At 42.7% G+C, this 14,383-nt stretch overlaps 1 protein-coding gene across 4 annotated transcripts in view; it reads right to left on the bottom strand.

The window, feature by feature from the left end:
- Nucleotides 1-14,383, bottom strand: part of NINL (ninein like) — a 441,695-nt gene that overhangs the window by 212,367 nt on the left and 214,945 nt on the right. For all 4 annotated transcript variants that reach the window (XM_085612328.1, XM_085612329.1, XM_085612330.1 and 1 more), the window contains exons 6-7: nucleotides 12,965-13,155; nucleotides 5,140-5,292 (exon numbers count right to left, since the gene is read on the bottom strand). In XM_085612328.1, coding sequence (XP_085468454.1) covers nucleotides 5,140-5,292; nucleotides 12,965-13,155 — 344 coding nt within the window. The remainder of the gene's footprint in view (nucleotides 1-5,139; nucleotides 5,293-12,964; nucleotides 13,156-14,383) is intronic.

Below are 14,383 nucleotides of genomic sequence, written 5' to 3'. Positions count from 1 at the left end.
ATGGATGGAGCATATCTCTACTGCTCTTATTTTTTTTTTGATAAACAAATGTTATTGTCTTTTTGCAATAAAGTTACAAAGAAGAAATAATATCATGCAGTAGAAATTTAGCAAAATAAGGGTTCCATGGGCCATATTATGGGTCCAGTGCATTTTCCTGGATTGAGCTGGGCGCACCTTTCAAAAGATGCGTCCAGCGCAATCCAGGAAAAGCTCTGCATTATGGTGGATGCGCTGCCCCCAAGGCAGCCGCGATTCATGTGAAAAATTGAGATGCTGTTTAAAAGCTGCTCTGTGCCGTCACAGAGCAGGCAGCAACCTGCCAGGACTTTAAGGGGATTAGAGAACCCCTTGCAGGCAGGTGCAGTGAATGACTTCACTCGTCTGCAAGGGCAAGTCTGGGGGATCCCCTTTCCTCCCACAAGTGGGCTGCAATCAGGGGGCGCACTGACTGACAAAGATGGTAGAAAAGAAGAAAAGGGGGCAGGGTAGAAACACCCTGACCCTCTAGGCCTGCTCAGGGGTCCCACAAGGACCCCCAGGGCCCAGAAAAGCATTTTTTTAAAATAATTTTTTCGGCCAAATATTTTTTTTAAAATGAAGTGCGGGCTCCCGTGCTTGATTTTAATGAGGCCCCCGGGTGTGCCAGGTCCCGGGGGCAATGTGTATTTAATTTGTGGGGGCTCGTGGGGGCCAGGGACCCTTAAGACTCCAGGGGAATTAATCCTCCAATTTACAACGTGCCGGGGGGCGCGTTTGCACAGTGGTGCAGGGAGGGGGTGGGCCTAACAAAACAAGTGCGCAAATGTGCCCCCTGGCACGTTGTAAATTGGGGGATTAAGTTCCCTTGAATCCTGAGGGTCCCTGGGGGCCAACTAACCCACCAGGTACCTCCAGTATGCGCCACAGAGCTGCGTCACAGAGAGGTGTTCCGAGGCCATGCCCCTTTTTACACCTCTCTGCAACACAGCTCTCTGGCGCTTACTGGAGGTACCTGATGGACTAGTTGGCCCCCAGGGACCCTCAGGACTCAAAGGGAATTAATCCCCCTTTTACAATGTGCCAGGGGGTGCGTTTGCACAGTGGTGCAGGGAGGGGGTGGGCCTGATATAACAAGTTAGCAATCTTGCTGTGTGGGACTTACTGGAGGTAATAAAAAGGGTAGTTGGCCCCCAAGGTTGACACTGGGGGCTAACTACCCCTCCTGTTACCTCCAGTAAATCCCACACAGTGGGATTGCTAAAAGGTGTTTGGAGGCCACGCTCACCTTTCTCCACCACTCTGAAAACTAGACTGCTATGTTAGAGTTAGAAATTAGCATTTTAAAAAAACCTTTGAAATTCACTGAATAAACCATAGGTTTCGGGGATGTTATAGTTAGAAATTAGCATTTAAAAAAACATAGAAATTCACTGAAAAACCCATAGATTTCAGGCACGTTATAGTTAGAAATTAGCATTTAAAAAACCTTAGAAATTCACTGAAAAAAACATAGGTTTCAGGGACGTTATAGTTAGTTAAACATTTCACTCGTACAAAACCAGAGAAATCCCGCCGTTATAGTTAGTTCAGCTAACTATAACTCGCGCCCCTGCAATGCAAGGCTGATGATGTCACATATTACATCATTCATGGCATGGTCAGTGACATCACCGATGACACCTCAAATGACATCACTGATGACATCACTGATGCCATCATCCACGTGAAAATCTGATGCACCTCCTCACACCCTAATATAACCTTTGATACACCCCCTGTAAAATACCATTTTCAAAACCATCGACACACCAATACCAGTTACTACATACACTCTAACTGATTCCTAGGTCTACACACACACATCCACTCATTCACCCATACAATCACTCATACATGCAGTCACTCATCAATACAACACTATCATATGCACTCATACACCTATACAGACACTCACACACCACCACTCATCCTGAGTTACTCACACACCTAGTCAGTCATGCAAAGAATCAATCATACTTCCATTTACTCACCTATACAGTTATACACACACCACATCACTTATTCATACAGAAACAAACGCATACCTACTCTTATACAATCACTGATACAAGTACACACTCATCCATACAGCCACTCTCACAATCACGGACTTTCACATATAGTCATTTATATACTCCAACTCTCACATACACTGCCTTTTACATATGTAGTTACTTGGACATGTACCACTGAGAAATCCATTAACTCACCAATAAACCCATACACACACTCACCCACCCATACAGCTGTTTCCACATGCACTCTTGAACCCATACACCCAGTGAATCAACCACACAAAACATCCATGCACAGTCATACACCTCCCACCCACCCCCACACACACTCAGGTACCCATACATATAACCCAATAGATAACACATATAGACACTCATGTAGCTACTGACCAACCCATGCAGCAGCTTATACAACAACAGACAGACTGATACGGACATTCACACAGTTTAGTCACTAACCTATGCATTCAGTAAGACACATTTAATCACTCACTTAAACAGTCAGTCATGCACCTACCAAATCCTCCATCCAGACACTTATACACCCACTCATTCTTCAATACACCTTGGCATATATACAAAACATTTAAACTTTAAAGAAGCACACAGTCACTGGATGATGTCATTAGTGACTGTCGAGGATTTGAAGGATGCGGAATCGGGTAGGTGCTTTGGAAGCTTTTGATACTGTTGTTTTTGAGTACGTTGGGATATTCTAACTTATTACTATTGTTGGCAAACTCAAAAACTTTTATTGAGCTTGCTTTTAAGGACCGATGGCACCTTAGTAATAACTCCCCGCAGATTTATGACATGGATTAGACCCCTTTTCTGTTTGGTACTGGGATATACCTTTAATTATTATTTTTTAAAAGTATATAACGGTTGATATCAAATACTTCTTGATCACCTATAGTAAGGCTTACACAATCTTAGATAGGCTGCTCGCAATATTCGATTTGTTCATATTTGGTCCCCCTTAAAACCCTTTCGTCCAGATTCTCTTTATTTTATTTTCATCCTGGATTTACCTATACAGAATGCAATGTGTGGGTTAGTTTAATTCGTTGAAATCGTAACCATTGCTCTGAATCATTAGTTCATTGTGTTCTTACCTTAGGCATTCTAAAGATTCGGAATCCTACCTTATCATTGCATTTTAACTTGACTGGACACTCCATCTTTTAAAAAACGGGACGTTCACTCGCTACCTGTTGACATCAGATCGCTATACTATTCAACATATTCACTATGTATGTATGTACATATACTCCTATGGGTTTTTCATTGCTCTCTTCTAGCCCCTATGTACATTGGTTCAGTTGAATACGTCCTTTAGGGGCTTACTTGTGATATTGGAATCAGATTTCACACGTTCATTTATTTGCGCTATCGACTCTTGTATATGACCCCTTTGTTAAGCTTTGTACTCCACTTCCTGTTTAACTCCTTAGGTTATTATTAACATAAGATGTACCTTTGACACTTTGTAATCTACAAATATTAGAACATTACGCTGAGTAATGCCCCTCCATTTTTGACTTTTTCCAGTGACTCTGAATGACATCCCAGAATTCTAAAGAAAGAATTACATAAACAGACGCATTACTTTTTACGGTGGGTACATCTTTGGACCGCCCTCTTTCCTTTTCTACTTCCGGTGACACCATATTGAGCCTGTTGATAGTTAATTTTCACTCCTTCTGACCCAACTAACGATGGTCTATGCAATTATTTGGACCGCCCTCTTTCCCTTTCTACTTCCGGTGACACCATATTGAGCAGGTTGATAGTTAATTTTCATCCCTTCTGACCCAACTAACGATGGTCTATGCAATTATTTGGCTAAAAACCAGTCGCACCACGCAATTGTGTAGTTTTGAAATTTCTATTCACCCAGAAACATGCCAAAGAGTTGATTACTCACTGATATCGATAGCTATTGAACATAAATCAGTAGCAAGGATTAACTGACTTATAATCTTGTTTTTAATTCGTTTATGTCTTCACATGTTTAGTTAATATTGTCCTCTGTTGTCCTCTGTCTTCCTCCTTATTAGTACTTTTGTGTATTTGTTTAAGATTTATGATAATGTTGTTTGTTCTGTATATACTGTATGTGGGTATTCATTGTATTTATACATTGTTTTATATATATACTTTGCAGCCCTGAAGAAGTCCCAAGAGGACGAAACGCGTCGGCTGCTCTGGCTGTTCTTAAATGTCATTTTAATATATGAAAAATAAAGAAGATCATTTTGGAAAAGAAAAATTGGATGTACATGGACTAATTTTGATTTAAATTTGAGATTGTGGTGCGCCTTTTGCAGTTTATGTTCCTATCTTGCCCCAGTGGTTGGGGAGGTATTGTGTTAGCGGGTACCAATCGAGAGCGCACACATAGGGTGAATTTGAACTTATCACCTACCAATACAAAGGGTAATTGATAATCCGGTGCTGTCCCAGAGGGTTACCGCTAGCTCCGTTCCTTCCGATTCATCAATGATGTCATTTGAGATGTCATTAATGATGTCACTGACCATGTCATGAATGATGTAATATGTGTAATATGTGACAACATCAGCAGTGCATTGCGGGGGCGCGAGTTATAGTTAGCTAAGCTAACTAGAACGGTGGAATTCCTCTGGTTTTGTAAGAGTGAAATGTCCAACTAACTATAACGTCCCTGAAACCTATGGGTTTTTTTCAGTGTATATATATACCAGTCATTTCCTGGAATATAGCAGCTGTATTTTCTGTAAACATCCACTAGATGGTGCTGCTCCCATAAGCAAGGAACGAAACAAGACTATTATTATAACCTGTTATGACAATTGGGCATTCTTAACTGCTTGCTTACTGTACTTCTAGGTTCCGAGCAGGGCATGTGCAAAAATTCGGCAATCCACCATTATGGGGCAGGAATGCACATAGTGAGCATTTTTTTATAACACTTCATAAAACGGATTCAAGCTGGCAAATGTAACAAGCGAGGAGCTTTAGCTGCATACACTGCTGGAAAACAAACCCCAATGCTCTCCTATAGTTGCTGAGCTTTGCAGATGCCTGGCATTTTTAATCTAAAACAAACATAATTTCTTACATGGCAAAGGGATGATTGTCTCTTCTGTTTGAATGGTGTTGAAGAGATGGGCAGAGACATAGGACCATGGCTGAACAAACCCAACTGGAATTCTTTAAAACTCACTCGGCCGTCACCATCTTGATCCAGTGTGTGGAAGAGATCTTCAATTTCCTGTGCCATAAAAAACAGAAAAGCAAAACAATGTGAGCAAGTAAGTTATCTCGATTAAGTTGAATTGTTTTGAAAGCAGGAAAACTAAGTATTCACGAGCATAACCCTCTTCCCTGAATCACCATGAAACTGGAGGATTATCCATAAAACCCTTTACCAGCCTAGAAAATCAGTTACTCGACCTTTCCTTCTCTGAAGTAGCCTTACAGTTGCAAAACCAGAAAGAACTAATAAAATGTTCATGAATAGCGTTTGTTGGTGCTCACTTCATTTTGAATCTTCGCCCCACCTGCCACAGCACTCTACCAACGAAACACTAGAATCAGCTTTAGGAACAATGCATCATTCTTAAATATTGTTAATTTCCCATCTGTAGGTATACATTTCTACAGGTCTGTGAATCAGAATTTCAGAGCTTACGCCTACAAACAAATATACTTTGGTTTGGCTTTTGAGCAGTGGCGGCTGCCACAAACAAAGGGTGGTAGGCAGGTGGCAGGAACGCGGGAGGGGGAGCGCATGAGGGGAAGCAAGGGGGGAGATCACGGGGGGCTCCGGAGGGGGTGTTAGCAGTAATATATTTTTTTTAAACAGAATTCACCTGAAGCCGCCTCCCGTGTCTTGTCTCCTGTCCTCTTCCTGGTCCCAGCAGCTCCTGGGACAGACTCCCATCCAAGCCCAGTGTTGCAGAGCAGTGCGGGGATCAGCCTGAGCGGGCTGGAAAGACGCTCAGCTCAGACCAGGGAGTCTGTGGGGTTTCTCCAGGAGAAACCTAAGTGCGCATGTGTGTTTGGCTGGCCTGAGACGGCCGGCCAAACACATATGCGCACTTAGGGAGTGCACATAGCACTCCCCCTCCCATGCTTCAGCCCTGCCCGTCCCTACAGCACTGCTCAGAGCTGGACAGTAGAAAATAAAACTATGGCAGAATATCGTTTTATTTTTCATTTGCCAGCTCTGAGCCAGACATTACGGTGTCGCTACTCTCCCATTGCAGATATGCCGCCACTGCTTTTGAGAGAACTTTTGATATCCCACCCGACTATAGGTTTTCCCCAAAAAATATATAATAAATACACATAGAGAGAGGTTGGTCAGCAGACCTCGTCCATTTGTCTGTAAAACAGCCATTAAAATTCTGGTTCCACCCATCACATACGTCATGGGGCAAGGCCTAAGCCCACTTTATTGTCCTCCTAAACTTTGCGTGACTTTAAGTGATTTGTCAAAGCCAGTGCACATTGTTCACCTCCTACTAAAAATAGTTTCTTCATCAGTGATAAACTTTATCCGGAATTTGGGCCACGTTCTTTCTGCCAACAGACATTTCATAGCCTGCATTGCAGTGCATAATTGTCAGGGCGCATCAGCCCAGTGCACACTGACCACCGGCTGCCTAGAGAAAGAGGAACAAGGACAAAAAACTACATTTTCCAGCGTCCCTCCTGATTGTGATGTCCCACGTGACCTGAGTGCAGCGTCAGGGACTCCGGATATAACGACGGTGGAGACCCTGAACGCTGCCGAAAATTTTGGTGACTCCCGGTTCCCGCGCTGTCCCGTTCCTTCGTTTTGTAAGAGGCGGTAAGGGTGCTCGTAGCACCAGCATTATCTTCTCTGGACATTTCCTTGTTGTTCCCTCCTGGGACTTGTGTGGTTGCTCTGCCATCTCCTCTGTTGACGAGAACGTGTTTTCGGCGGTCTCTTGCGGGGGAGAGAGCCGAGCTGCTTCCTGGTGTCTCTGTCTTTCTTCCCTGTTGGCAAGACTTACGGTTTCCCGGGGTCTCATGCAGGGAAGAAATAGTGCTAAGAATAAGTACAGTATGTAATCACCGCTTAAGCGCACACTCACATTGTAGTATAGAGTGGGAAGCGCATTGTTTCTTTTTCGACATTACTGCTTGGTCTGTGTCAAGAATCCTGGGGAGCCCTCCGGACACGCTTGTTGTTCATGTAATGAGCAACGCATCAGGTTTTGGAGGATTCGTGTATTTCACCTTGCACTGCAGACCAGTAATCATCGTGCGATGCTACTAAGTGTGGAATGCTGAGTCCTAACCAGGCTATCATTTGACTGTGTAAATGTACGTAATGCATATCGTATGAATCATCCCTTTCTCCTTTGTCATGGAACAGGAATACAAGCAAAGTATCATTATATTGGTATAAGTGCAAGAATTAATGCAGTTATCACCGTGGGACTAACACCGGCTCTGAAAGTCAGTGAAATATCCGCAAATCATGGAAAACATGGCTGTTATTTTTTATATCAACGTTAAATAGCTTCCTCTTATTTTGCCTGCAATTCGGGTGCCCAGTTAGATGGTGATTTATTTTCTGCCTCTTTTTATAAACTTTTGTTTGAGAAGGCTCCCTTGAGCTACATAGCTGACTAGCTTATGTTGATGCACCTGCACCCAGTAAGTGGTACAGAGACCTGAGAATACTTTAGCCTGCATTCCCAGCACCCCAAAACAAATTGTTGCTGTCTACTGATGAAGGAATTAATCCAGAAACACGTCTAGAGTTACACAGCATAGGCTGCACCAACAATGGGGAACAATTATCGACTTCTAGTAAGTAATACCATGAAATGCATGTACCATGATGCATTGGGGCAAATTGAGTGCTGGGATGTGAGGCAGTGTGCTCCCACCCTCCTCCTTTTTATAAACTGTTTAGGTGACATTGTATCTGCCTGTGATTTGAGAGCTTGGTCATCTGGTAATTTATTCTTGTCTCCTTCATAAATAATAATAATAAAATCCACGGCACCACAGAAAGGATTATATATTGAAAGCACTAGTAAAATGGCCACATAAGTCAATGTTGTTTACATTTATATGGCCTTATGTTTTTCCTTTGTGTGACATATTTGCAATACAAAATTTGAAACATAAATTAACCAGCACACCAGTCTGCCTGGGCCAGACCTGTAGACTTTGCCAATGTTTATGTAAATACTTAATTGGTTTCCATCAAATAAAAAAAAAAGAGAAAAGATCAAAGACAAAAGAAATTAAAACAAAAAAACAACGACCTCTTATACACAATTGCACTTTATCTACATCATCTATTGTAAATGCAGTCATAAATAATGAATGTACTCGTCAAACAAGTCAATACACATTAACAATATAGCAAAACGTTCTTCTTGAAACAGTGCCTACGGTACAACAATGAAAATGGTCATAAAGAGATAGGGTAAATGGATATTGGCAATCAACTCAAAGCCGATATCGCTATAAGAACACGCAAGGACTTCATTTTTCCACACAAAAATATGTGATTATACTGTATATGAACTTGTCCCGATCTTCAGAGAGCACACTCATCCGACAGCTACTTTGGATTATCTTGATCAGATCATTCCTGACTAGAAACAATCGGAAGATATTTTTGCATCCTTTACGGAGTGGATAGGGTCATATTAATTTTTTATTCAAAGCCACAACTTTAAGGATCACAACCAGAACCAAAAGAACAAGTTACAAACCTTTTGTAATGTTCTTTCTGATCAGAAGATCCGCTCCCGCTGATTCCTTGCATGAACCTTTCGAGATATCAAACTAGAGCTGGAAAAACTTTACTATCAGGACATCATCGGCACCAGGCATCCCTAGACAACATCATACAGAGAGTCATGTTGTGCTTGGATGGGACATCAGAGTAACATGTATGAGGGGCGCTTCTTGCTGATCAGTTATGCCCTGATTTCCAGGCCTCCATCAATGCTTAGGTGCATTAGAGGCACAGGTAGAACATTAGCAGAATGCAAATCAAAAATGAGGAAATAAATATCATCGAAAGGGGTTGTGGGAGGGTGGTAAAGAATCTGCAGGAGCTGAATATCCATCAGCAAGAATGCTACCTAAGGTTGTTGGATGGAAAACACTCCTAAAGCATCCTTCCAGGGACTGGATCGAGGATATGAAAGAAACAGCAGCAGAACTGATTGGAGAATAACTCTACAGAAGTAGGCTGGCTCTTTCCTGTCCATGTCCAGTCGATAATGCTTTATGAAAGAATGCACAGACGACCAAGTGTCTGACTCAGGAAACTAGGAAACCACTAATCAAAGCTGAAGTAGCTGCAACCTCTCTTGCACAGTGGGCCTTCATTTTTACCTGCTAGCTCATAGCAAGATAACGACCTAGAAATAATATAGTCACACAAACGTTTACCCAATTTACTGCCATTATAGGCAATGAAAGGTTTGCCCTCAAAATGCAAAAAAGCAAATTCTCTGAATATACTTTGGATCCAATGTAGGTAGTGTTTCCACCATTTTGAAGTAAGAGGTAGAAAAACAAATGGGAGATAGGGTTGGATCCTGGCTGATATAACATTTTGAGGCAACTTTAGGAAGAATGAATGAGTTTAACATGAAAGGTGAAGCTGTAGATGGCGCTTCCAATTGAGGTACTGTCCCTTGCGCCATGCAATCTGCCCAAGACACTACTTATGAGGATGGTAACTAAAAATTGCTTCCTGCATGAAGTACAGAGCATAAAGCCTCATGATTTTTAAGGAAACATGATTTTTAAGGAGACATGCTCACGAAAAACAAATTCCCAACAAAAAAGTATTGAGTAAACAATGAAAAACAGTTGCTGTCAGAGGTTGGTAGAGCGGAAGGCAGGATATCCTCGGAAGTGGTATGCAGACATGCTTTCCTGCTACAGGAAGGGGCGGACTCTCAGTGCTGTTTGATATCTACAGGGATCAAGTATCTCCTCTCCCTAGGAGTAGGGAGGCTTCAGTTCAGTCATTGTTGCTGATATTCTATTTCTCCAGGTACACCTTCCAGGGAGTAGTGTACAAGAGAGCAAAGTAAGTAGAGAAACCCAAGAAGAAACATACAACAGTAGGAGTCAAAATGGGGTAAGTGGTTTCAGCAACAAGAAACATGACATAAGAAAAAAAAATCGGTCAAAATAAATCAGAAGAGTCAATATAAGGGCGTGGTTAGAAGAAAGAATTACAAGAAAACAAAAGCGAAAGGACAATGCCATGATTAAATCCATAAGGATGAGTATGCAGTCTGAGCAGATCTGGAACGGATTCCGTCTGAATTGAAGAATATATCTCATAATGTGAGCTGATGTCCGACAGTAAAGGCCACTTTGTGAGCTTTGTCCACTCCTCCAATCGCCTGCTTCCGTCCGCCCTTATGGTGTCAGGGAGTGCAACTAATGGAAATTCCCCGGTTCACCTGGAGCACCAGGAACAGAGGCTCTTTCGGATTCAATAAATAACCACTTACGTTAATTCTGAGGGAATTCATGAATATACCCAAAAACTGATTTATCTTCAAACAAGATAACTCTCTGTCACAAAGATAAAGTATTCATATTATATTCATAAACCAAGTTACTTATACTCTAATAATAGAAAACTGTGCAGTGCAGTGCATGCGAGTTGTGACAATAGTGAATGAATGAAAAGACAACTTTTAGTATGACAGGTAATGGCTGGTGTAGGAAACGTTCATGGTGGCAAATGTTAAATTTGATCTTAATGCTCATCATAGCAATAATATATGTATTCCAGTCCAAAATTTAAATGGGTCAACGTTATGACCCCAATTTGTACTTTAAGGCAGGGCCTTCTTAAGGACCGTATGAGAGGACCTCTGGAGAGATGGAGATTACGCTAAAATGGACATGGAGATTTTTTGCATCAATCAATCAATCAGGGAGTTTTAGGTGCGCTACTCACCTGTGAGGGTCTCAAGGCACTGGGGGGGGGGGGGGGGGGGCGGAGAAGCTTCAGTCAGTCGAAGAGCCAGGTCTTGAGAGTCTCCCTGAATATACGCAGGGTGGGGGTGCGTCTGACGTTGATTGGGAGCTCGTTTCAGGTCTTGACCGCGATGTAGGAGAGGTTCTTCCACCCGTTCTTGCTCTGCGCATGTGCTGGGGTTCCGCAAAGTCGGAGGATCGGAGGTTCCTCTTGGGTACATGGAAGGAGTTTCTATTGTTGAGATATTGGAGTCTGGTGTTGTGTTGGCATTTGCAGCCATGGGTGAGTATCTTGAAAGTTACTCTCTTCTCGACAGGGAACCAGTGGAGGTTACACAGGTGTTGGGTGATGTGTTCGTGGTGAGGGATGCCGAGGACGAATCTGGCTTCGGTGTTCTGTATGGTCTGGAGTTTGCAGAGCAGAGACTTGTTGACCCCGGCGTAGAGGGCGTTTCCGTAGTCCAGTCTGCTGGTTATGAAAGCGTGGGAGACGGTCTTCCTTGATTCGGCAGGATCCATTTGTAGGTCTTTCGGAGGATGTGGAGGGTGTTGAAGCAGGTAAAGACAACAACGTTGACCTGCAGGGTCATGCAGAGGAAGGAGTCAAGTACGTTGCTGAGGTTTCGGGAATGGTCTGTGTGGGGAGGGGGGAGCTGCCGAAGGCAGTGGGCCAACAGGTGTTTTCCCATGCAGAGGGGGAGGATCCGAGGATCAGGACCTTCTTCTTCTCCGAGTTGAGCTTCAGGCAGCTGCTGCTTATCCACGATGTGACGTCCTTCATTCCCTCCTGGAAGTTGAGTCTGGGCGTCGTCTGCGTAGGATACTATGCAGAGTCTGTGCTGTCTGACAATAGCGTGCAAATCTTGCGTAACTTTTTGAGATCTTTAAACCAATTACTCTTACATATTCCACCCACCCTCACGAAAACTTCATTACAGAGATGGAGCCTGTTCTGTTGCCCGTACCAAGCTCAGGAATATTCTTCTGTGCCATCTTTACACCGAAACGTCTCTTGCCTTCGTCAAGAAGTAGTTGAAAACCTGGCTCTTCAATCAATAGTGCCTAATTATCTTTTTGTGAAAACTCTATTTGTGTCATTTAGTGCCATAAAGCTCTGGCATCAGTATGCTTTAAAAGTACCTATTAACCCACGGATTGTCTACAATTATACCTGTTGGCCAAACAAGGTAGCAGTGCACCAACTCTGCCCCATCTTCATGGCATTAGTAGGCATGTTCCCTGTAGTTAAAGATCTCCAATCTACTTCCGGGGTCCGTTCTAGGATGTATCAAATACTGCTTACCGTTAACATTCCGTGGGCAAACCTTTTATGTCTGCTAATAAATGCAATGATGCTCCTGACACCCCATTCACTGTCCTATATATGAAACACAGCTTCTCACAAACTAGAGTCAGATTCCACAGCACTCCTGTGGATGCAAAAGTACTTCATTAACTTTCCTAATCTGGTTCAAAAACAGGATCTTTTAATAGGGACAGTCTTCGATCTCCCAGTCACCATTCGGGTCTGAATCAATGCATCCCACAACTATCCCTGACATAGGGATGGATCAGATACAGATCTCTCAAGTGACTTGGATTAGGTTATATTGTGCATGTCTGGGATAATGAATCCCAGAATGGTTTCTGAACTTTTTTCCCATTTCTGCTAGTTTACTGCGAACTTAGGTGTAACAAACACTCCTGAACAACATTTTAGCTTCCAATGTGGTCAACTTTGCACCTTTCCTGGTATCTCCAATAACTAACTATAACGTTAAGCAGGATCTTAGAGGCAATTCAATTATTAGTGGACAACAACAACAAAAAAAGAATACAACTCACTTCCAGAAAGAACAAAATATCACTTTCTTGGAATCATTAAACATAGGGCCCTTTGCAAATTTATCACTAAGAGGGAGTCTGCTTACCTCCTTCTTCAGGTCCTTAAGCCCTATACTGCCACAGACTGCTTCAAGCTCCTGTTTGTTGAGGTAGCCATTGTTTCCGACATCTAGTTCTTCCCAGATGTCCCGCACCTGGTTTTCTGTCATGTCTGAGCAGGGGCTACAACCTCTTCTTGGACTATCTAATATGTCGGTGTTCCATGACTTCATTTGGCCTAAAACATAAACACAAGAACATGGTCGGTTAATTAAGTTATGTACCCCTTCACACTGCGCTGATATTACCACAATACCAGATTAACACAGACCCCCATTATGTTTATTAGTAATTTTTTATGCTAGCTACCTTTCTAATCCATGCAAGGTGCTAATTTTTAAAGCTGCCACTCTTTATGATTCCTAAATAGTTTTTTACAAGATTAAACATCACTTTTGAATATAGAAATTAGCAGGAAACCTGAAATAAGAATGCGAGGCAAAGGGTTTGTAAGAAAACAAGGAGAGATGTGTAGAGCGGAGAGTGGCAGCAGACAGGGTTTTAACTTTAAAAAAATGTAAAGGATAGATTGGTTCCAATAGAAAGGGAAGGTGAAACTAGGTTGAGGAGGATGGAGACTGTAGTTAAAAGGGGTGTTGCAAAGTAAAAGAGTTGAAGAAATGGTCAGGGCTGAGGTGAATGGGTCGAGGTAAAAGTGCTTATAACATAAAGCATAGAGAGTTGGCGAAGTGGTATGCTGTGATGAAGGGGGTCGATGAGATGGGAGGTCTTTCTTAAGCCAGGCAAGGTGGCAACATACATATAGCTATAAACATATGAAATTTAACAGTTTTAAATACAAATGACTACTTAAAAAAAGATCAAATCAGAAATGTATTGTATCTTACGTCCAGAAGGACTTATACTGAAGTGTGATATCACACCAACAGTGTCAACGTGCAAACCTACTATGCTGCCTCCCACTTACTGATTATTAATGACTGGTGGTATAACGCTCAAGATGATCCAGCATATGCCACAGAGAGTTGGGCGATGGGCAACCCTTCCGTGCTCGACTTTCTCTATAGTGGGAGGGAGATGGGATCTCTTCTCCTGGCACCTAGAGTAGTAATACGCATATGGAGACGGTTCCTCGGAAGGCTGGGGTGGTGGGGGAGATTGACGCAAGGGACACCATTGTGGCATGGCATTTTTCTGTGACAGGTGGCCCAACTAGGAGGGTTTCAAAAGTAGGACGCCATAGGCATGTCTATGCTACGGGATAGCTTGTGCAGCACGGTGCTAAAATCGTTTCAGGAGACGCAAAGAGATTACCAGCTGTGTCATAGCCCATTTTACAAATACTTACAGTTGTGACATGCCGTATCCCCTTATATGCAGGACCTCCAAGAACTGTCCGAATTTAGTCTGCTGGAAGGCAAATTGTTAATGGGAGATCTTGATTC

The sequence above is a fragment of the Triturus cristatus genome, chromosome 6, assembly GCF_964204655.1.
Source record: "Triturus cristatus chromosome 6, aTriCri1.1, whole genome shotgun sequence".
In the NCBI taxonomy this organism is placed as follows: domain Eukaryota; kingdom Metazoa; phylum Chordata; class Amphibia; order Caudata; family Salamandridae; genus Triturus; species Triturus cristatus.
The sequence above is the reverse complement of the archived record's forward strand: the minus strand, read 5'-3'. Positions and strand labels throughout refer to the sequence as shown.